This window comes from Coregonus lavaretus (assembly GCF_964263955.1).
Source record: "Coregonus lavaretus genome assembly, contig: HAP1_SCAFFOLD_240, whole genome shotgun sequence".
Lineage (NCBI taxonomy): Eukaryota > Metazoa > Chordata > Actinopteri > Salmoniformes > Salmonidae > Coregonus > Coregonus lavaretus.
This window is the reverse complement of record NW_028164405.1, coordinates 334,635-359,364: the sequence shown is the minus strand read 5'-3', so window position 1 is coordinate 359,364 and position 24,730 is coordinate 334,635. Positions and strand designations below refer to the sequence as shown.

Below are 24,730 nucleotides of genomic sequence, written 5' to 3'. Positions count from 1 at the left end.
GGGGACAGGACAACTTCACCGCATCAAAGGGACGATGGACGGGGCCATGTACCGTCAAATATTGGGTGAGAACCTCCTTCCCTCAGCCAGGGCATTGAAAATGGGTTGTGGATGGGTATTCCAGCATGACAATGACCCAAAACACATGGCCAAGGCAACAAAGGAGTGGCTCAAGAAGAAGCACATTAAGGTCCTGGAGTGGCCTAGCCAGTCTCCAGACCTTAATCCAATAGAAAATCTGTGGAGGGAGCTGAAGGTTCGAGTTGCCAAACGTCAGCCTCAAAACCTTAATGACTTGGAGAAGATCTGCAAAGAGGAGTGGAACAAAATCCCTCCTGAGATGTGTGCAAACCTGGTGGCCAACTACAAGAAACGTCTGACCTCTGTGATTGCCAACAAGGGTTTTGCCACCAAGTACTAAGTCATGTTTTGCAGAGGGGTTAAATACTTATTTCCCTCATTAAAATGCAAATCAATTTATAACATTTTTGACATGCGTTTTTCTGGATTTGTTGTTGTTATTCTTTCTCTCACTGTTCAAATAAACCTACCATTAAAATTATAGACGGATCATGTCTTTGTTAGTGGGCAAACGTACAAAATCAGCAGGGGATCAAATACTTTTTTCCCTCACTGTAAGTGCAACATGTAAAGTGTATGTCCCATGCACACAAATGTGTTTACCTCCCTGTTAGTGAGTATTTCTACTTTGCCAAGATAATCCATCCACCTGACAGGTGTAACATATCAAGAAGCTGATTAAACAGCATAATCATTATACAGGTGCACCTTGTGCTGGGGACAATAAAAGGCCACTAAAATGTGCAGTTTTGTCACACAACTCAATGCCACAGATGTCTCAAGTTTTGAGGGAGCGTGCAATTGGCATGCTGACTGCAGGAATGTCCACCAGAGCTGTTGCTAGATAATTTAATGTTAATTTCTCTACCAGAAGCCGCCTCCAACGTCATTTTAGAGAATTTGGCAGTACGTCCAAACGGCCTCACAACCGCAGACCATGTGTATGGCGTCGTGTAGGCGAGCAGTTTGCTGATGTCAACGTTGTGAACAGAGTGCCCCATGGTGGCGATGGAGTTATGGTATGGGCAGGCATAAGTTACAGACAATGAACACAATTGCATTTTATCGATGGCAATTTGAATGCACAGAGATACCTGGACGAAATCCTGAGGCCCATTTTTTAAAAGTTATCTGTGACCAGATGCATATCTGTATTCCCAGTCATGTGAAACCACAGATTAGGACCTAATGAATTTATTTCAATTTACCTATTTCCTCATATGAACTGTAACTCTTTGAACTGTAATTGTTGCATGTTGTGTTTATATTTTTGTTCAGTATATTTGTCTCCGTTTCAATTCAACACATGAAACCTTGGCAGCTAAGGGGTTTCACATGAAATACGTTTCCATGGTGTGGTTTCCATACGGTACGATGGTGTGAAAACCCCCAAAGTAATGTGTCTGGCGATTGACAGGATGCCTTGTTATCTGCTTCTTTGTAAAATAATTATTCTCTCCCACATTAGAGAATAGTAATGACAAATAAAATGGGTTTCTGGTAACAAAAGGATTACACCCCTCTAGAGATGGATGCTAGTCTTGTTAAATAAATACAATTCACTCGTGAATTATTACATAGAAATCCAATACCTTTAATTTTACATTCACACATCTAGAATTGTACAATAAGTTGAATGCAGTTAAAAAAAAAAAAAGCCCAATCCCAAAACAAGTCCTGAAGATTTACAGCTCGAGCAATGATGAATTTGCATGTCGTAAGGTGAAAAGTATTAAAAAATATATACACACACACAAGAAAAACTAGGACTAGTGCTGTCCTTGAGTTGTACCTTTTAATAAACAGAACTGGGCTGAATGGAAAGGAATTCAGTCGCTATAGAAAAGGCACCTTTAGTACACAGTACAAACATCTGGACACTTATACACCTTTTAGCTTCTAGTACAATGACAACTGGAAACCTTCACGTAACGAAAAACATCACATCTATACAAATACATTTTGAAGCAAAATATCTTCTTGGTCATACCAAAGCAGTACCTTGAAATGCATATTTTAACATTTAGTTCTAGATTGGCTCTGCCAGCAGAGGGCAACCCAGTGGATATAGCTAATTAATTACACAGTAAGTCACAATATTTACGTATGCAGTCGCCCGCTTCATTGATTGTTAACTATTGGCGACAGTAGTAACGTACGTACACCTCATCATGCATAATTTTGTCCACTTCTTAGAGCAGCGGTCATTTCTTGAAGTTCAGAAAAAAATTATTTTAAAAATGTTTAGACAAGTTTTCCTTTCACATGAAAAAGGGGGCAAGTCTACATTGTGTAACATCTAAATAGAAAAAGTATAGAAAATTCGATCTCTATACAGCCAGAAATACCATTTACCTTAAAATATACTCCCACCCTTGAATCGAAATGTCAATACTTTCAGAAAAGTAATTTGATATAAAATACTGTATCCTTAACTGAATTTTTTTTATGTAACATTCCTTTTTCCTCAACAAAATAAAAGCTTTTTTATATATCTCCAAAAAGGTATAAACAAACACAATTATATCTATATGTTTTTTTTATATAGAAAACAATAAAAAGTGACCAAGATACCATAGGTGGTTCTACGTTCACATGTTAGAGGAAACCCGTTTAGAAATGGCAATACACTGCCATATTCCAGGATCATCATCTGATACAACACAGTGTGGCACAGGTTATGGTACTGGTTACTGGCCATGGTTAAGATTTGCCCCCCCCCCCCCCCTCCCCTCCCTGTCTGTTGGTCTATCGGCCTGATCCAGTTCAGCATGCCTTGGTCAGGTCGGTTGATCCATCTGCCTGATCCAGTTCAGCATGCCTTGATCAGGTCGGTTGATCTATCTGCCTGATCCAGTTCAGCATGCCTTGGTCAGGTCGGTTGATCCATCTGCCTGATCCAGTTCAGCATGCCTTGGTCAGGTCGGTTGGCAGCTCTGTAGTGGACATGCGGTACTGGATCTTGGTGTTGGTAATCGCTCCGTGTTTCTGTCTAAGGTGCAATCGAAGCTGACTCTTGTGGCGAAAGTGCAAGTTGCATTTCTCGCACTGAAAAATAAGGGGGAAAAAATGGCTCGGTTTTCTGTCCATGAATTCTTTCTGGTTTAATAGCAGACACATCTGGATTTCAGTATATATATATATATATATATATATATATATATATACACATACACACACACACACACACCAATGCAACACTGACTGATTCAATTGTGTAGTTGGTGTACTTACATGATAGGGTGTGTATTATGGTGTTGTACTTCCATGATAGGGTGTGTATTATGGTGTTGTACTTCCATGATAGGGTGTGTATTATGGTGTTGTACTTACATGATAGGGTGTGTATTATGGTGTTGTACTTCCATGATAGGGTGTGTATTATGGTGTTGTACTTCCATGATAGGGTGTGTATTATGGTGTTGTACTTCCATGATAGGGTGTGTATTATGGTGTTGTACTTCCATGATAGGGTGTGTATTATGGTGTTGTACTTACATGATAGGGTGTGTATTATGGTGTTGTACTTACATGATAGGGTGTGTATTATGGTGTTGTACTTCCATGATAGGGTGTGTATTATGGTGTTGTACTTCCATGATAGGGTGTGTATTATGGTGTTGTACTTACATGATAGGGTGTGTATTATGGTGTTGTACTTACATGATAGGGTGTGTATTATGGTGTTGTACTTACATGATAGGGTGTGTATTATGGTGTTGTACTTCCATGATAGGGTGTGTATTATGGTGTTGTACTTCCATGATAGGGTGTGTATTATGGTGTTGTACTTACATGATAGGGCTTTTCTCCTGTGTGTATGCGCAGGTGACTCTTCAGCGTCTGCAGGTGACGGAAGCGAGTTCCACAGATCTCACACGGGTATGGCTTCTCCCCGGTGTGGATCAACACATGGGCACGGAGATGAGCAACCTGACGACAACAACATGAGACTACTGGGTCAGTGTGGTGGTGGCGAGTGATCACAGCATCTATCCAAGCCATTTTTTTTTTTTTTTGATTTAGTTTCAGGAATAGTATGAAATGAGAACGAGGGATATGCAGCATGGCGGTGGGGTCGGGGGTCGGGGGTCGGAGGTCGTACCCACACTGTGCTGCATAAGTCGGCATTACTCAGGCAGTAAGACAGTTCTAGAAAGTCAATAGCTACATTGATTCCTTCTGTAAACTTGTTGAAACAAGACAGAGAAGGCTCAGCTCACCTGCACGAATCGAGCGCCGCACGTCTCACATTTGTATGGCTTTTCTCCTGAGTGGATGCGAGTATGGGTCTTGAGGTTAGCTGGTCGGTTGAACTGAGCACCGCAGATGTTGCAGCGATACGGCTTCTCTCCTGCAACGCAACAAAATATAGACCAAACCGTTAGCTACCAAACTTTACTGAAATTACTTCTGGGTTATTTGACAGGGACACATTGATCAACATTATGTGATGGATTTAGCAAGCTGGCAAAATGTTCATCTGTGGCTTGCAAGCAAATAAACGAATCCCAGTTGCAGGAAAGTTATTGAGAACAACGTCTTTCACAGTGATGTCTTGAAAGCCTGTATGAACCTGTGTGGACGGTCTTGTGGCTGGCGAGGTTACCCTTGTAGCGGAAAGCAGCCTGGCAGCGGTCACACTTGTATGGCTTATCACTGTGGACCTGCAGCATGTGGCGCTTCAGGGCTCCATCTTCCGCAAACTTTGAGTCGCATTCGTTACAAAAGAACGTACCATTTTCTGTTAGACAAAAAAAAAAAGTTATCAATTATCACGTGGATTAGGACTATTTTATAAGCAGCTGGACTGTCCATTAACTGTTTATGTCTGCTTCCCAAATGGCACCCTATTCCCTATATAGTGCACTACTTTCCTTATATTCTCTATATAGCACATAGGGCTCTGGTCAAAAGTAGTGCACTAAATAGGGAACCATTTGGAACACAAGCCTATGTTTAAAAAAAGCAGCTTGTGCTCACCACAGCTGGAGTCGGAGTACTCCGAGTGCAGCTCTGCCATCTCCTCCGCTAAACGGGAGGCCGGGGTGTTGGGACACACTTCAGAGTGCTGCGGGGGAGGAGCGCCACAGGAGGTGCACTTTAAGTGGCCGATGTAGAGAGAGGAGTGGCTGTCAGCGCTCCTCTGTGATCCATCCAGAGATCTGGAGACACAAAACGGCTGCGTGTCAGACATCATTCCTCCACAACAACAATACAGCCGCAAGATACTGGGGATGGATGGGGGGGGGGGAGGAGACGCTACAAGCAGGCGACCCAGTGGAAGGCCGTTAACTAGGGTAGTCTGAATTATCACTGTTATATTGCTCTTAAATCTTGTGAATTGGGTTTGATGAATAAAAACAGTTAAACTGGAGAGCTTTATTGATATCTCACTGCCTTTACATTTCATGTATTTTTGATTGATTGATTTGCAAAGAGGCAACAAAAGGCATCTTAAAAAGATGCGCCGTAAAGTCCTACACACTGCCCACAGTTCCGCTTTAGTTTTACCTCAGGATTTGTGATCGATTGATCGGTAACACTGTAGGGCTCACCTGTTGATGTTGTTGAGTCGGGAGGCCTGTGGAACCGGCAGGTCCTCTCCGTGCTCACTGATCTTGGGGTTGGCGTGCGGGTCCAGGTGCGCCGAGTCGGAGGGGTGGGGGTAGGGGGGCAGGCCCAGACACTGGGGGGAGCGGAGCCGCGGCTCCTGCAGCCCAACATCCTCCTCCTTGGTGGCGCTCTGATTGAGCACGATGAACTTGTACTTCTTCCAGTTGCGTGCCTTTGGGTCCTGGCTGCCCTGTGGGGGCTGGGCACCACACCGGCCAGCCTGGGAGAGGGACAGACCAGCGTTCTTACTGCTGCTGGACTCGGTGGGGGAGTTGGGCTGGCAGTCAGATTTCAGCGGGCTCTGAGGGCTGCATATCAGGCCCTTCCGTCCGGCTGAGGAGATCCCCAGAGGGTAGTGCTGCTGGTTCACGTCTTCCTCTGTTGTCTGAGGACCGTGCTCCTTACCCAGAACCACCTTCTGCTGCTCGTGGGCCGCCCCAGCGAACCCTCTCTTCCTGGAGCCTCCCACCCCACCAGCCTGGCTGACCCCTCCCTCGTGGATCTCCTTCCTTATCTCCTCCTCCCTGGAGGACACGTAGCTGGCCACTGCCTCCCTGGCAGCTGTATGATGAATACTGGCCGATCCCCCGCTCACCGCCCTGCTATACTCGACCTTCATGGCGCTGCTCGTGTCCGGGGGGGAACAGTGCTTGTGGTGGATCCCGCCTTTAGAGAAGTCAGCGAACGCGTTTTTGGCGTCTGTCAGCTTGCAGAGAGGGAAAGGGAACCCCTGGACGGGGAACTGGCCGTAGAGGTGGTAGTTGCTGGGGGAGTTGACCCCGTTGAACATGCTGGAGCCGTAGGGCCTTCCGTCTCTGAAGGGGCCGACCCGACCGGGCAGGTTGTCGACCACATCGTGGTGCCGGTATGCATGGACGTCCTGAGGTAAAAGCAAGGGGCTGACCAAGAACTCATCTCTTGGCAGCTTGTTGGCCTGGCCAGGGTCGCTGTGAGGAGGAGGAAGAGTGAGACAACAAAACCTGAACACGGCAGACACTAGATACCAGAATAAACACTTTCTTTGTGATAAATTGTTAATTTTGTTTACATTCCGTACTTTCTAATTGTTGCTGTGCGCGCCTCTTGACAGGTCGTAATTTGCAAAGAAGACGGTTCTTAAATCGTGCCGGACTCTAGCGTTCTGGTTAGTCCTCCGACTCCAGACCACATTTAAACCCTCTTCTTTAGGATTACCTCCTCTACACTTTTCCCGCTTTTCAATTTAAAAAAAATCTTTCAATTAAAATTGACATCCATTCCCCTGTCCATGTACCTGGATTTGATGAATCTGTGGCAGGTGTCTACAACGTGGTCCATCTGTAGGTAGATGGCTGTGTTCATGATCGCCATGATCAGACTCTCCTTCAGCGTTAGTCTAGAGGTGTACATGAATTCCAATAGGATGGCGAAACCCTCCGGGTCTACCTTGGGGTCCAGGCTGATGGCATTCAGGTTACACTTCAGGGAGTCAGTAAATATAGTGTAGAACAACCCACTGGAGAGAGAGAGAGAGAAGGAGGGGGGGGGGGAGAGAGAGGACTAGGATTTAATACCATGTACTGTACATAACAGCAACATGGAAACTGTGCTCAAAGCGGAGCCAAGAGTCAAACTGTGATCAAAGCAGAGAGAGAGAGAGAGAGAGAGAGAGGCAGAGAGAGAGAGAGAGGCAGAGAGAGAGAGAGAGAGAGAGAGAGAGAGAGAGATAGAGAGCGAGAGGAGGGGGGACAGAGAGAGAGAGAAAGTCAGAGGGGTACAGAGAGCGAGAGGAGGGGGACAGAGAGAGGAGGGGGTGAGAGAGAGGTCAGAGAGAGGACAGGGAGAGACCGAGGGGGACAGAGAGCGAGAGGAGGGGGGACAGAGTGGACAGAGGGAGGAGGGGGTGAGAGAGGGGTCAGAGAGCGAGAGGGGTCAGAGAGCGAGAGGAGGGGGGACAGAGAGCGAGAGGTCAGAGAGAGACACAGAGGGGGGGGGACAGAGGGAGAGAGAGAGCTGTTTCCTAAAAGCATCTTAAGGCTTCATTCATCGTTCGACTCTTGGTAGGAGCATTGTTAGATCTCAGAGCAGTTTCCCCAAAACCAAACCTAAAAGTTGCTCTTGAAAAACACTTGTTATTTAACATCTGCTTCCAATGAAACCCCAGGTGACTGTATTAACAGATACATGCAGTATAGACCACATAGACCCACAGTGCCATACATGCAGTATAGACCACATAGACCCACAGTGCCATACATGCAGTATAGACCACATAGACCCACAGTGCCTTCACAAAAGGAATCTTTGCGTAAACCATGTGTGAGATCATCAATAAAATGTGAACGTTTGCTTGAGTGTGCATGTAAACTGACACACAGCCACGACCATGTGTATGCACAAGTGGTGGAATGAGGGAGCTGCTTGAGAAGTATACAATTGGGAAAATATAAATGTACAGTGAGGGGGAAAAAAAAGTATTTGATCCCCTGCTGATTTTGTATGTTTGCCCACTGACAAAGACATGATCAGTCTATAATTTTAATGGTAGGTTGATTTGAACAGTGAGAGACAGAATAACAACAAAAAAATCCAGAAAAACGCATGTCAAAAATGTTATAAATTGATTAGCATTTTAATGAGGGAAATAAGTATTTGACCCCCTCTGCAAAACATGACTTAGTACTTGGTGGCAAAACCCTTGTTGGCAATCACAGAGGTCAGACGTTTCTTGTAGTTGGCCACCAGGTTTGCACACATCTCAGGAGGGATTTTGTCCCACTCCTCTTTGCAGATCTTCTCCAAGTCATTAAGGTTTTGAGGCTGACGTTTGGCAACTCGAACCTTCAGCTCCCTGCACAGATTTTCTATGGGATTAAGGTCTGGAGACTGGCTAGGCCACTCCAGGACCTTAATGTGCTTCTTGAGCCACTCCTTTGTTGCCTTGGCCGTGTGTTTTGGGTCATTGTCATGCTGGAACACCCATCCACGACCCATTTTCAATGCCCTGGCTGAGGGAAGGAGGTTCTCAAACCAAGATTTGATGGTACATGGCCCCGTCCATCGTCCCTTTGATGCGGTGAAAAAAGTATTTGATCCCCTGCTGATTTTGTACGTTTGCCCACTGACAAAGAAATGATCAGTCTATAATTTTAATGGTAGGTTTATTTGAACAGTGAGAGACAGAACAAAACAAGAACAAAAAAAATCCAGAAAAACACATGTCAAAAATGTTATAAATTGATTTGAATTTTAATGAGGGAAATAAGTATTTGACCCCCTCTCAATCAGAAAGATTTCTGGCTCCAAGGTGTCTTTTATACAGGTAATGAGCTGAGATTAGGAGCACACCCTTAAAGGGAGTGCTCCTAATCTCAGCTTGTTACCTGTATAAAAGACACCTGTCCACAGAAGCAATCAATCAGATTCCAAACTCTCCACCATGGCCAAGACCAAAGAGCTCTCCAAGGATGTCAGGGACAAGATTGTAGACCTACACAAGGCTGGAATGGGCTACAAAACCATCGCCAAGCAGCTTGGTGAGAAGATGACAACAGTTGGTGCGATTATTCGCAAATGGAAGAAACACCAAATAACTGTCAATCTCCCTCGGCCTGGGGCTCCATGCAAGATCTCACCTCGTGGAGTTGCAATGATCATGAGAACGGTGAGGAATCATCCCAGAACTACACGGGAGGATCTTGTCAATGATCTCAAGGCAGCTGGGACCATAGTCACCAAGAAAACAATTGGTAAAACACTACGCCGTGAAGGACTGAAATCCTGCAGCGCCCGCAAGGTCCCCCTGCTCAAGAAAGCACATATACAGGCCCATCTGAAGTTTGCCGATGAACATCTGAATGATTCAGAGGAGAACTGGGTGAAAGTGTTGTGGTCAGATGAGACCAAAATTGAGCTCTTTGGCATCAACTCAACTCGCCATGTTTGGAGGAGGAGGAATGCTGCCTATGACCCCAAGAACAGCATCCCCACCGTCAAACATGGAGGTGGAAACATTATGCTTTGGGGGTGTTTTTCTGCTAAGGGGACAGGACAACTTCACCGCATCAAAAGGACGATGGACCGTCAAATCTTGGGTGAGAACCTCCTTCCCTCAGCCAGGGCATTGAAAATGGGTCGTGGATGGGTATTCCAGCATGACAATGACCCAAAACACACGGCCAAGGCAACAAAGGAGTGGTTCAAGAAGAAGCACATTAAGGTCCTGGAGTGGCCTAGCCTTAATCCCATAGAAAATCTGTGGAGGGAGCTGAAGGTTCGAGTTGCCAAACGTCAGCCTCAAAACCTTAATGACTTGGAGAAGATCTGCAAAGAGGAGTGGAACAAAATCCCTCCTGAGATGTGTGCAAACCTGGTGGCCAACTACAAGAAACGTCTGACCTCTGTGATTGCCAACAAGGGTTTTGCCACCAAGTACTAAGTCATGTTTTGCAGAGGGGTCAAATACTTATTTCCTTCATTAAAATGCAAATCAATTTATAACATTTTTGACATGCGTTTTTCTGTATTTTTGTTGTTATTCTGTCTCTCACTGTTCAAATAAACCTACCAATAAAATTATAGACTGATCATGTCTTTGTCAGTGGGCAAACGTACAAAATCAGCAGGGGATCAAATACTTTTTTCCCCTCACTGTACAGGGAGTACCAGTACCAGATCAATGTGCAGAGGTACTAGGTATTTGAGGTAGATATGTACATGAAGGCAGGGTAAAGTGACTAGGCATCAGGATAGATAATAATAAGGTATTTGAGGTAGATATGTACATGAAGGCAGGGTAAAGTGACTAGGCATCAGGATAGATAATAATAAGGTATTTGAGGTAGATATGTACATGAAGGCAGGGTAAAGTGACTAGGCATCAGGATAGATAATAATAAGGTATTTGAGGTAGATATGTACATGAAGGCAGGGTAAAGTGGATAGATAATCAGGATAGATAATAATTAGTCAAATAAAGTAGAAGCAGCAAATAAGTGCGTGTGTGTTCATATGCGCCAAGTCTTGATTTAGTGCATTATTATAGGGTTATTATAGGGTTATTATAGGGTTATTATAGGGTAAGCATTAGAATAAGCAGCCTCAATATTTTTTGCCACGGGTGATAATATCTAGGAGCTGATCCGTCGTCAGTGCTGTGGAATAATTCTAATGTTAAGGTAAGACTGGAAAGGGAGAACTCTGATCCGAGATGCTTCCTGTCGATCCTCCCAATATCAACATGCCTCAACGACGCACTTAGAGAACGTTCTCTCCGCGTGGTGTTTTGGGGAAACGCACGTAACATCTTTGGCCGTTGCTGGAAAGATGAATCTTATTTTTTTTTTTTTAAACACTAGTAAGCCTAAATTACAATCGCGATCGGGAAACCGGGCCCAGAACAGTAACAAACTAACTGCGACTTGGCAGATCACTTGGGGGGGGGGGGGGGACGACGACACACACACACACACACACAGACAGATCGAGAGAGACAGCAAGAGAGCAGGAGGGTGCAAGAGGGAGGAAAGGGCCTTTAAAGTATCATTGCCATGTACAGAACAGCAACATGCAAACTGGGCTCAGAGCGTGACTGTAAGTGGGGAAAAAAAAAAAAAAAAGTGGTCCCAGATCTGTTTGGCATGACAAGGACTGACATGATGGCACAAACAGACTGGTACCCCCATACTAGAACCTGGAGTCAACACACCTGCAGGCCATGAGGACAGTCTTGTGAGCGCGGAACTGCTGTCTGTTGACCAGGATGGCCACGTCCGTGAGAATGTCCCGGCTACGCAGCCGGTTGAGGTTCAGCAGCACGTCGCTGGCGTGACGCGTGAACTGGATGCAGCTGTCTGCTGTGCAAGCCATTTTGTCGAGCTCTGGAAAAATGAAAAAATAAATTCCTCTGGTCAGAGCCAGAGCTTATACATACAATAGGGTTATATACGGCTCCAATACTGGTTATTCATAAAATACTTGGTATTTTGGGAGGTGAAAACCGGTGGAATATGGTTCAAACTGCAGGGCTCTCCATCCCTGTTCCTGGAGAGCTACCCTTCTGTAGGTTATTGCACCAACCCTATTCTAGTGCACCTGATTGATCAAATGAAAATCAGGTTAGTTACAACTGGGGTTGGAGCAAACATCTACAGGGTATGAGAGCCCTGGTCCCAAGGCACTAGTTTAATGAGACACATTAAGATATACACGGGAAACCATGGCAGGAAGGCTGAGTGCATCGAGCTCTTTTAATATGGTGCTTATTTTAATATAGGAAAATTGCACTCATCGCTTCTCACCATATCAGTGATTGCAGTAGAGGTTTGCAGCCAGTAGGCGGCGGCATTGAACAGCATAAAGTATGGAGCCTTCAAGTAACATTTTCTGTTCAGAAAGTGGGAGAACACTTGATTTCGTTATTGTTGGCACTCAAACATGAATATCGAGGATGAATGATAGCCTGAACCCTTATTCAAAAAGTATAGGCCTGCATTCGGCAGTCACAAAGACAGTCATAGCCTATGGTTATGTGGCAGCCCATAATTTAATGTCACATAGCAACATTGTCACATTCAGCATGGAAACAGAACAGTTCATGATATAGTCGAGAAATGCAAAACACCAGGTGTAGGCTACTTCTTCCCAAGAATACAGTATACTACACCATACATCAAAATACACCTGACTGGTTGACACACGGGCTATGACAAATTATAAGGCGACGTGTCTTTAAACGTGTCTTTAAAAAGTGTCTTTAAATGATATCGTGTGTGACGTCATCGGGGCACTTCTGACGTATTGAACATTCTGTATCGGATTCGAACTTGATTATTTTCCATCCGAACCAACACCACACTCCAAAGAGTTACATTTTCCCGCGATGTCGTTAATAAAACAACGGTACCACTTCATTTAAATCACAAATAATCTGGGATGGAGACAACCTTTTTTTTGAGCATGTCAAACTTTTGTGAATGCTCCAGACAAAAGTTGGCAGATTTAACTTTACTGTGCACTGATAGAGGATGTCTGAATGATTGATTATCATTATTAATAATAATACATTAAAACTACACTTAAATATTTTAAAGCAATCAAAAAGGTAGATTAAACTGCTCCATGAATTTTAAAATATGATACTTTAAATTCCTACCACAAGATATCCTCAATATCCTACAGTCTGCTTTCTAACGGGTAGCCTAATTTACTAGTATTACCTCATTTTGTCCGTCCAACCCAATGTAATAAATGTTTTTAAACGGACAGTTTCTTCACGTGGAATAGCACGTTGAACCAGCCCGTTCAATAACACGCAAACACATTGGACAAGTAGTATCACTCTGACTCCGTGCCAAGTCTTAGGCTGCCACTCGACACCACCCGAAATACATTTTAAAAAGATCATGTATACAAGTAAACAGGCTTTTTGTCAACGGTCAACATAGGCTGGAACCCACCTATGACTATTGCTTTAATATTTTCCAATTCTCAAAATGTATTTTCGGTTATTCACTTTTCAGTCAAATTCACAGATGAATAAGAGATCCAAAGTTTCTACTTTCGGACACTTAACTACACTGTTTTTTAAAAATCAGACTTCTTGCGTGGAAGCTTAGCAAACAAATAAATTATAATGCGGCAACATTGTATCTTCTAAGCATTCAATTACTGCAACATTGTATCTGTTAATCATTGAAATACTATAACTGCGACATTGTACAGTTTTCCTGTCAGGTTGCCAAAAGTCAACCATCCCTGGCCCCAGACAGATAGCACGCAGGTACAAACTTGTGCACGTAAACTAGGCTGTGGAAAGCTCCGAACTATATTTCCGTGAGGTAGGCGTGTGTGTGGTGGATGGGGTGATAACGACGAGACAAGACAATTCATATCTCGTGCAACCAGATCGATTTGATTATTTTCCTCCAAGACTGTCTGGATATCTAAAACAAGGTAGTATACCACTACTGACACCTACCCCTGCCCCTCTTCCCCAACACACTGTAGCATAACACCACTGATACATCTACCCCTGCCCCTCTGCCACAACACACTGTAGCATAACACCACTGACACCTACCCCTGCCCCTCTGCCACAACACACCGTGCAAGTTACTTAGTTATGCCGATGTGAATCACGTTATAATAAACACTGAAATAATTTCTGTGCAACACCGCTGATATTAGTATTAATACACAAAAATCTAAACTAAGTTTTGCTTAGAATTAAGAAGGCAGCATTTAGTTAAACTGAACTCCTTGTTCATTATTAGCAGTACAGGCACACTAGTCAAGTCTAACAGAATAACCACGTAATGTCATTACTGTTTTGTGATCAGCACAGTACAGTAACAAAAAGCCTCTCCTGTCAAACCGACACAAGGCGAACCGAGAGCCGTGAAGACAGCAGAACATTATAGAAGCAGATCTGTCAAGAGTACTGTCACCCCGCTGAACGGTGCGCTCAAAACAGTCCACCAAACACCTTCAAATCACTTAGGTTTACATGATAAAACACATTCAGAAACACAGCCAGCGCTACACCATCACCTGCAACGAAGAGCATAACTTCGCGCCAAATTACATCGGGAAAAAACGAATTTTTAAAAAAATCACCTGATATTGCTTTCCTAGAAACTTCTTGCATCACCACTTCTAAGAACCCCCAGTTCTAAGAATCTGAAGAGCTCAATTCTCAGAATTTGAGCTTGTGGCGATACCACTTTCCGAGGGCAGGGGAGAGTCAGGTTTTAATGCTTTCTGAGAAATCATCTTTCTGAGATTTAGATTTCCGTGCGTATTATACACCATGAGTTAATGCAACAAGTGTATTACAAAAGCAAACTTAAATTATTGCACATTTTGTACTATTTTTCTATATTTTAAGAGAAATGGAGTGGTGTTTTTTTATGCCCCCTACGTTTGGATTCTCCCAGACCTAGATGGTCACATGGGCAGAAGAGTTGCCTACGTCACCCATGCCTCTTAGCCCAGCCCCTAAATTCTCACAACTAATTTGCTATTCTGTGACATAAGCGAAGTGTCCGTTCGTCGCCTTTCCCTTTATTACCGACACAGAACCGAACCAGACTGCTTATTCACACGGACACGCGTTGCATAGGCCGATTTGTTGTGATATTATGTCATTTTTGTTTTTGCTTCTCCTGCAGAGAATATTCATTTTTAAACCCCCCAGTTCTACCTTCACAGCTATGGACTGCTGGCAAATCATCACAAGGGTTTGTTTGGGATGAGATTATATTTGTGAACCAAAGACATTTTGCTTGAAAACTCTCTTAATCACCGGCATTCTCCATTGCTGTAGCCTTTTTGTTGCCTTTGAGGCTGACTGTTATGCCAGGTTTATCTTACTATATGTTTGTCACGGTGGTAGCCTACAGTGTGAGAAGGAAGCTGTGATGTTAGCCTATTTGCTGTGATAAATAGCTTGAATCTAATAGAAACGGGCAATTTGCGCATCATAGAGAGCATAACGCCTTATGTTGTGGATGCAATAAGTAGCCTATAATGTCATTTAATCAATAGAAAATAATTATTGTAATCGGACTTCTTCCTATTGGTGATTTTTTTAAATGATCCCTTTGATATAAGAAAAGCTTTGGTATACTGGCCGTTTTATAATCGGTTACATTTGTTTAGTAATTTAGGTTATTGCGTTCAGATTGACCATAACCTCTATAGGCTAACAACTGGTTCAATGCTATACAGTTTGTCCTATATAATCGCTGCCGTCCGCTGCTATGCAATGCATTAACTATTTTCGCTCTCTCTCTGACATCCGTCAGCAGCCAATACAACCTACAGCAAACTTCCAAAACTCTATTACGTAGAGTGTAATCTAACCAGAGATGTTCAAATTGCGAATGAAAAACCCTAAGCATAGTATTGGAATAACATTAGTATAAGGCATTCTTTAATGCAACACAAAATGAGTCTACATCCCCTTTAAAACTCTTATTAGCCTTCAAATTAATAAAGACAAATAGGCTGCAATTAGGACAGCCTATCAATTTTAAAAGAAGGAATAATACACAGACACTTCTTCTACCTGCAGCATATTAAAACTTCAAGGCCATGGGCCAACATTCTTAACCCCGCAAAGCGCTAAAACGTTTATCGACTGCTTTTAGACTAATATTAGGCTATTATTCTAACGGACAAATATTTCATTGGTCATTTGTTCTTAGTCCAAATCAGAGAGAATCTAACCAGTTAGCACACTGTTTGAAGTGTGAACCACTCAGGTCGTTGAGTCAAGGCCGAGGCCAACCCTGAATTTCAAACCTCTTAATGCCATGAACTCTAGCGCTCCTAAATAAGCGCAATGAACTGCTCTCTCAGAAGGTGACTCTAATAGCCTACTCGTGGAATGTATTTGTTTAAAGGGGAATTTAAATACTATTTTGATGTGGATCTAACACTGCAAATAATTTACGGTTGATCTGAAGTTAAAGGCCCTAAGCTTTACAATGGACCGAGAATCATCATTGCATCAACTTGCCATGCAGTCGCCTGTGGGATGAATTGTGGCCTACACGTCAAACAGACAGTAGCCCGGATAGCCCCCAAATTATATCACGTGTGCAACGTGTAAGTGGATATTAAAATTAAATGCGCCTGGCTCAATGCCTGTCGAAATAAGACTTGCCTTTGTTAAACAGACGTGCAGCTTTCAAATACAGGCTACTGCGTCATGCATGGTGCATTATAGTAAACCTTGTGTGTCACCTTTATATTTTAAGTTCCCATTTGAATGATGAACATGGGGTTATTGAAGTTAGGCCTAAAGAAAATACCTATGGGCCCATTTTCACAGAATATAATGCTTTATGATATCAAATCTAATACTCGGTTTTATAAAATCATCTCCCCTTAAGTCTATTTTAGGTGACTTTGTATTATTTGTTCATTATCTGTTTACAAATAGACATAACCGCGAAATAACAATTTATTTTATAAACTCATTTTTACATTAACAGTGGTCACAAAGTGCTTTACAGTAACCCGGCGCTTGACAATACTAGCCTAACCGTAACGAACTTTGCGTGAAGGGCGTTCATCGCGTTGCCATTTCTGTAATGAACTTGTAATGTTTGAGCTATTTCTATGAGGATATTTATACTCCTAGTGATCTGTCTGTCTGGCCTACCTGTCTGTCTGTCTGTCTGTCTGAGCAAATAGAGGGAGGTTCGTTTTTATACACTTGTAACCTTAATCCGTTCACATTTTTTTTTTGTGTGCAATTGATATAGCATTAAAACGTTTATTTTAAGAAAGTACTTTTAAAGTAAGAGAAAAGTAGCCTATAAGGTGTTTGCCAATGTATGGAGGACAATTTAAGTGTGATATTTATGTAGGCTATTTAATCAATTATATATATATATAATCATTTTTATGTTGCTTTACACACTCTTAGAATTGTAAAATGTATGTTTGGAATAAAACAAATAAAAAACAGAACTTTATAAATGTGTTCCTTCGGATGTTTTTGTTAGTTCCAGCATGTGCTGTATAAAAGTGTCAATACTGACTGACGACTAAATACTTTCTTCTTTACTTTTCCTTCTTGGTTTGTCTTAATCATGTGTGGAGGGGACAACGCAACATCCTCTAAAGCAAACGGAGAGTTGCTGTACCAGAAGGCAACAGAGATTATGGAGTGTGTTGCTGTTTTTTGGGGGCTGGGAGTGGGGTTTTTTGGGCAGTATTCGCGGGTTGTTCGGTATGCAGCCCTCAGCACTGTGATTATATCATATCTATGGCACAAATGGCACCCTATTCCCTATATAGTGCACTACTGTTGACCAGGGTACTCTGTTTACTACAGTAGGCCCTATTCCCTATACAGTGCACCTGGAACCATTTGGCTAATCATTGGATTTTCAAGAAAGAAAATGGGCTGATTTCTGGTCACAGTCCGTCCATGACTGTGATGATGCTCTATTTCCTACAGTATATCTCTATTTATTACAGTATATCTCTATTTACTACAGTATATCATAGTGATGATACTATATTTACTACAGTATATCCTAGTGATGATACTATATTTACTACAGTATATCATAGTGATGATACTATATTTACCACAGTATATCATAGTGATGATACTATATTTACTACAGTATATCCTAGTGATGATACTATATTTACTACAGTATATCCTAGTGATGATACTATATTTACTACAGTATATCATAGTGATGATACTATATTTACCACAGTATATCCTAGTGATGATACTATATTTACTACAGTATATCCTAGTGATGATACTATATTTACTACAGTATATCCTAGTGATGATACTATATTTACTACAGTATATCCTAGTGATGATACTATATTTACTACAGTATATCATAGTGATGATACTATATTTACTACAGTATATCATAGTGATGATACTATATTTACCACAGTATATCCTAGTGATGATACTATATTTACTACAGTATATCATAGTGATGATACTATATTTACTACAGTATATCATAGTGATGATACTATATTTACCACAGTATATCCTAGTGATGATACTATATTTACTACAGTATATCCTAGTGATGATACTATATTTACTACAGTATATCATAGTGATGATACTATATTTACTACAGTATATCATAGTGATGATACTATATTTACCACAGTATATCCTAGTGATGATACTATATTTACTACAGTATATCCTAGTGATGATACTATATTTACCACAGTATATCCTAGTGATGATACTATATTTACTACAGTATATCCTAGTGATGATATTTACTAAAGTATATCATAGTGATGATACTATATTTACTACAGTATATCCTAGTGATGATACTATATTTACCACAGTATATCCTAGTGATGATACTATATTTACTACAGTATATCCTAGTGATGATACTATATTTACTACAGTATATCATAGTGATGATACTATATTTACTACAGTATATCATAGTGATGATACTATATTTACCACAGTATATCATAGTGATTATACTATATTTACTACAGTATATCCTAGTGATGATACTATATTTACTACAGTATATCCTAGTGATGATACTATATTTACTACAGTATATCCTAGTGATGATACTATATTTACTACAGTATATCATAGTGATTATACTATATTTACTACAGTATATCCTAGTGATGATACTATATTTACTACAGTATATCATAGTGATGATACTATATTTACTACAGTATATCATAGTGATTATACTATATTTACTACAGTATATCCTAGTGATGATACTATATTTACTACAGTATATCATAGTGATGATACTATATTTACTACAGTATATCATAGTGATTATACTATATTTACTACAGTATATCCTAGTGATGATACTATATTTACTACAGTATATCATAGTGATGATACTATATTTACCACAGTATATCCTAGTGATGATACTATATTTACTACAGTATATCCTAGTGATGATACTATATTTACTACAGTAGGTCCTAGTGATGATACTATATTTACTACAGTATATCCTAGTGATGATACTATATTTACTACAGTATATCCTAGTGATGATACTATATTTACTACAGTATATCATAGTGATGATACTATATTTACTACAGTATATCCTAGTGATGATACTATATTTACTACAGTATATCCTAGTGATGATACTATATTTACTACAGTATATCCTAGTGATGATACTATATTTACTACAGTATATCATAGTGATGATACTATATTTACTACAGTATATCCTAGTGATGATACTATATTTACTACAGTAGGTCCTAGTGATGATACTATATTTACTACAGTATATCCTAGTGATGATACTATATTTACTACAGTATATCATAGTGATGATACTCTAAGTATCTCTTTTTGGTCACTATATGAAGTGTCTTAGTGTCTGGTCACTATATGAAGTGTCTTAGTGTCCGGTCACTATATGAAGTGTCTTAGTGTCTGGTCACTATATGAAGTGTCTTATTTACATATTGCTGAATGTAGTTTGGGGACCTGGGTTTTAATGAGTGTGGTAGGAGGACTCTATTAACCTGGGCACCAGTCTGTTTGTGCCTTCATGTCACTCCTTGCCAGTCATACCAAACATGATAGCACAAACTGGGCCTGGGACCATGCTATGACTCTTTAGTCCACCTGGGTAGCTGTGTTTGTGGTGGCTCCACATCATGGACTGTCCTGCTGCCTCGTCTCTCCTCCGGTTCACTCCCTGGCACAGGAGGAGCATCTGCTGGGCTGGGGAGACAAGGTGACGTATGTAAACATCTGGAATCAGATTAGTCTCAAAACAAGGTATATGTGTGGTGCATAGACCACCGTGGTGAGGATGAATGTTGTTCTGAAATTTAGTCAAGTGGTCATAATAGAGCCAAAGCGTAACGTTTTAAAGTCCTCTGTAGCTCAGCTGGTAGAGCACGGCGCTTGTAACGCCAAGGGTAGTGGGTTCGATCCCCGGGACCACCCATACGTTAAAAATGTATGCACACATGACTGTAAGTCGCTTTGGATAAAAGCGTCTGCTAAATGGCATATTATTATTATTATTATTAAAGGGTATGGTTGTAATTTTTTAAAATGACAATGGCAAGATCCAGGGCAGGAAATAACCTCCAGAAGGACAAGAGGATCAGGAGACCTATCACCCCTTTCAGTTCAGAAAGGTCTTTATAATCCAACGCAATCTCATAAAATATGCGATATATTTACAGAATGTCTATAATCTATTCTACAATGAAATGTTTGACACAGTTGTATAAATTAAAAGTAACACAATGAAACTAAAAGTAACATAGATATCACTATATATCATTCTAAGCCCCCCCCCCCACACACACACATCCAAAACAAAATAAAGACGTTTTGATACTTTCTCTTTGTAACGAGCGTGCCCAAGAGGTAGATAAGAAAAGTGAAGACAGGAAAAGAGTAGTTCCATAAATAGCTACTGTCTATCCGCTCAGCCTCTCTCTGTGTTGCCTCATCGTGTCGCGGTAGAGCGGAGTCCATAGGTTATAACCTTTAGCACACCACACAACAATCTACCTACAGAAATGGCGACGATGACCATCTTGAACCTACTGTCGTGTAAAAATAAAAAATTTTTTTACAACAAAAGCTTGGAGACTGTATCTACGGAGGTCACCTGATTCCAATTCCACACAAGTCAAATGACCTCCGTATTTTACAAGCCAGAGGGACGACTCCCCCGCACCACTAATAATGTTTGACTGACAAATGATTACTATTTCCATTACTAAATTATTATTTGGGTCAACGTTAATGTCAGAAAGTATTCAGAGAGAGTGCTAAGTATTGAAAAATAAGTTGATGAAGTATTTTAGATTTATTTGGATATTGATTATAGGTTACCTAAACTTTTATTTTGTAAAAATCTAAATTCCAGGAAAAGATTGCCTTTTATTGTGCACTAATATTGAATTGAAAAGCCTGTCATATTAAAGTGCCCTTCAACATAGATCACATGGAGAATTCAATAAATCACATTTTGACGTGTCCCTCCCTCAACCCGTGTAATTTTTAGGAACATTTTAATGCTCTTAATCCCAACATTTCTCCAAGTTTCACCGTCGTTTTAAAGCCCTGCTTATTTGGTTGCTTTGACAAAGTCGTTTCTGAAGACTATTTATTTATTTCATGTGATTCATTTTACGTCTGTCCCTCACCCTGTTACTAGAACTGAACTCAAGTTTTAATATGGTGAAACTATTACTTTAAATATAATTTTCACAAGCTTCTATTCTCCCTGTCACAAGGTTTTTAAGAAGAAATCATCAACCCTGTCGTCAACCAGATTTACGGTCACCCCTGTGATGGTCAACCCTGTTACGGTCAACCCTGTTACTTTATTTGGCACCTGTTGTAGTCATGTTTTATTTAACCTCTTGAGATGGAAAACATATTTTTTATCAAGTTGAACATGTGCTTGTCACGGATTCTGCCGAGGCTGCTCCTCCTCCTTGCTCGGGCAGCCTTCGGCGTTCGTCGTCCCCGGAGTACTAGCTGCTGCCGATCGATGTTTCGGTGTTTGTCTTGTTTAGTCTTGAGTGTTTACACCTGTTCGCTATTATGTTTGATTGTAGTCCCTATATTTACCCCTGTCTCTCGTTTGGTAAATTGTGTGTTATTGTTTTGTTTCCCGTAAGGTCGGCATTGCTGTTTCGTATGCGTGTATTTGTTTTCCTCCCTGTTAGGAGGTTTTGTTTTGTATGTTCTTTTACTGGTTAGTAAAGTACGTCTGCCAGTAGCTCTGTGTCCTGCGCTTGACTTCGCTCACCGCATACACGTCGTCTTTGACAGAACAACACACCAAACATGGAGTCAGCAGGATCGGCGGTGCCAACGGGATCACTGGAGGAGCGCGTTATCCAACAAGCGGCCATGATCCAGGATCTTGGCACCGCCATGGAAGGGGTGATGAACACCTTGAGGCGATGGGAAAGAGGAGGTTTGCCCACACCTCCTCCAACGATACCACCACCATCAGCCATACCCATCGTTTCACCTCCGGAGTCCAGTTGGATTCGGCTCTCGCTCCCGAGGGCTTATGATGGCACCGCGGCCGGGTGTCAGGGTTTCCTGCTCCAAGTGGAACTCTACCTGGCAACCATCCACCCGGCGCCCTCGGGATACGAGAGCGTTTCCGCCCTCATCTCCTGTCTGTCTGGCAAGGCACTGGAGTGGGCCAACGCCGAGTGGAGGGGAATAGATGCCGCTACAGTCAGCTATGCGGAGTTCTCCCGCCGCTTCAGGGTGGTTTTCGATCATCCCCTCTTCTCAGACAGGAGAAGAGGAGTGCGCAGGAGTTCGCACTGGACTTCCGGACTCTGGCTGCCAATGCGGGATGGAATGAGAGGGCCCTCATCGACTACTACAGGTGCAGCCTAAGGGAGGACGTTCGCCGAGAGTTGGCCTGCAGGGACACCAACCTAAGTTTCGATCAGCTGGTGGACATGTCGATTCGCATAGATACCCTATTGGCTACCCGCGGACGTCCGGAGTTGGGGCCGTCCATTCCATCCCCCAGCACCTCCGAGCCGAGCCCTATGGAGCTCGGCTCGGAGGTGGGGTCTGCAATATCTCGTGGAGTGGGAGGGGTACGGTCCGGAGGAACGGTGCTGGGTCCCTAGGAGGGACATCCTAGATCCCTCCCTGGTGAGGGATTTCCACCGGAGTCATCCGACTCGCCCTGCTCCGCGTCCTCCTGGCCGTCCCCGAGGCCGGGGTCGGCGCACGGCTGGAGCCGCGCGTCAAGGGGGGGGGGGGTACTGTCACGGATTCTGCCGAGGCTGCTCCTCCTCCTTGCTCGGGCAGGCTTCGGCGTTCGTCGTCCCCGGAGTACTAGCTGCTGCCGATCGATGTTTCGGTGTTTGTCTTGTTTAGTCTTGAGTGTTTACACCTGTTCGCTATTATGTTTGATTGTAGTCCCTATTTCTACCCCTGTCTCTCGTTTGGTAAATTGTGTGTTATTGTTTTGTTTCCCGTAAGGTCGGCATTGCTGTTTCGTATGCGTGTATTTGTTTTCCTCCCTGTTAGGAGGTTTTGTTTTGTATGTTCTTTTACTGGTTAGTAAAGTACGTCTGCCAGTAGCTCTGTGTCCTGCGCTTGACTTCGCTCACCGCATACACGTCTCCTTTGACAGTGCTCTTTATGACAGTGTTACAATTAGGTGAAAGTTACACATATCAAAAGGCACTGAATCGGTGGAATGACTCATTTGTGTTACTTGAAATATCTCGTGGACAGACTACGTAAACATCGAGCATCTGACCGAATTATGCGAGAGTTTAGTTCTGGGTTAACCGAGTTATGTTACCACGGGCCCGAAGTTATGATCGGGCCCGTGGTGCGGAACGAGATGTGCTCTCTGAGGTCATTACTGTATGCGTACGTCCCAAATGGCACCCTATTCCTTATATAGTGCACTACTTTAGACCAGAACCCAATGGCCACGGTCAAAAGTAGTGCACTATAAAGGGAATAGGGTGCCATTTGGGACGCACATTAATGTTTATACCATCATTAAGGATATTGATGACGTCATGTTTATACCATCATTAAGGATATTGATGACATCATGTTTATACCGCCATTAAGGATATTGATGACATCATGTTTATACCGCCATTAAGGATATTGATGACATCATGTTTATACCGCCATTAAGGATATTGATGACGTCATGTTTATACCGCCATTAAGGATATTGATGACGTCATGTTTATACCGCCATTAAGGATATTGATGACATCATGTTTATACCGCCATTAAGGATATTGATGACATCATGTTAAAAACCATCATTAAGGATATTGATGACATCATGTTTATACCGCCATTAAGGATATTGATGACGTCATGTTTATACCGCCATTAAGGATATTGATGACGTCATGTTTATACCGCCATTAAGGATATTGATGACATCATGTTTATACCGCCATTAAGGATATTGATGACATCATGTTTATACCGTCATTAAGGATATTGATGACATCATATTTATACCGTCATTAAGGATATTGATGACATCATGTTTATACCGCCATTAAGGATATTGATGACATCATGTTTATACCGCCATTAAGGATATTGATGACATCATGTTTATACCGTCATTAAGGATATTGATGACATCATATTTATACCGTCATTAAGGATATTGATGACATCATGTTTATACCGCCATTAAGGATATTGATGACATCATGTTTATACCGCCATTAAGGATATTGATGACATCATATTTATACCGCCATTAAGGATATTGATGACATCATGTTTATACCGCCATTAAGGATATTGATGACATCATGTTTATACCATCATTAAGGATATTGATGACATCATGTTTATACCATCATTAAGGATATTGATGACATCATGTTTATACCGCCATTAAGGATATTGATGACATCATGTTAAAAACCATCATTAAGGATATTGATGACATCATATGTATACCGCCATTAAGGATATTGATGACATCATGTTTATACCATC

The 24,730-nt window shown here is 42.0% G+C and overlaps 1 protein-coding gene across 2 annotated transcripts; it reads right to left on the bottom strand.

Annotated features, from left to right (window-relative positions):
- Nucleotides 1-1,651: 1,651 nt before the first annotated feature.
- Nucleotides 1,652-14,343, bottom strand: LOC311117055 (B-cell lymphoma 6 protein homolog). Of its 2 annotated transcripts, none has more exons than XM_084192047.1 (9): nucleotides 14,293-14,343; nucleotides 11,384-11,555; nucleotides 6,971-7,192; nucleotides 5,640-6,644; nucleotides 5,065-5,246; nucleotides 4,658-4,825; nucleotides 4,305-4,435; nucleotides 3,877-4,014; nucleotides 1,652-3,129 (listed from the first exon to the last, which is right to left on the bottom strand). In XM_084192047.1, exons 1-9 carry the CDS (start codon nucleotides 14,321-14,323, stop codon nucleotides 2,986-2,988), a joined length of 2,193 nt encoding a protein of 730 aa, XP_084048173.1. In that variant the 5' UTR covers nucleotides 14,324-14,343; the 3' UTR covers nucleotides 1,652-2,985. The 2 variants fall into 2 exon arrangements, with proteins under 2 accessions (XP_084048173.1, XP_084048174.1); XM_084192048.1 differs by having other exon boundaries at nucleotides 4,691-4,825; nucleotides 14,293-14,330.
- Between the last annotated feature and the right edge of the window lie 10,387 nt (nucleotides 14,344-24,730).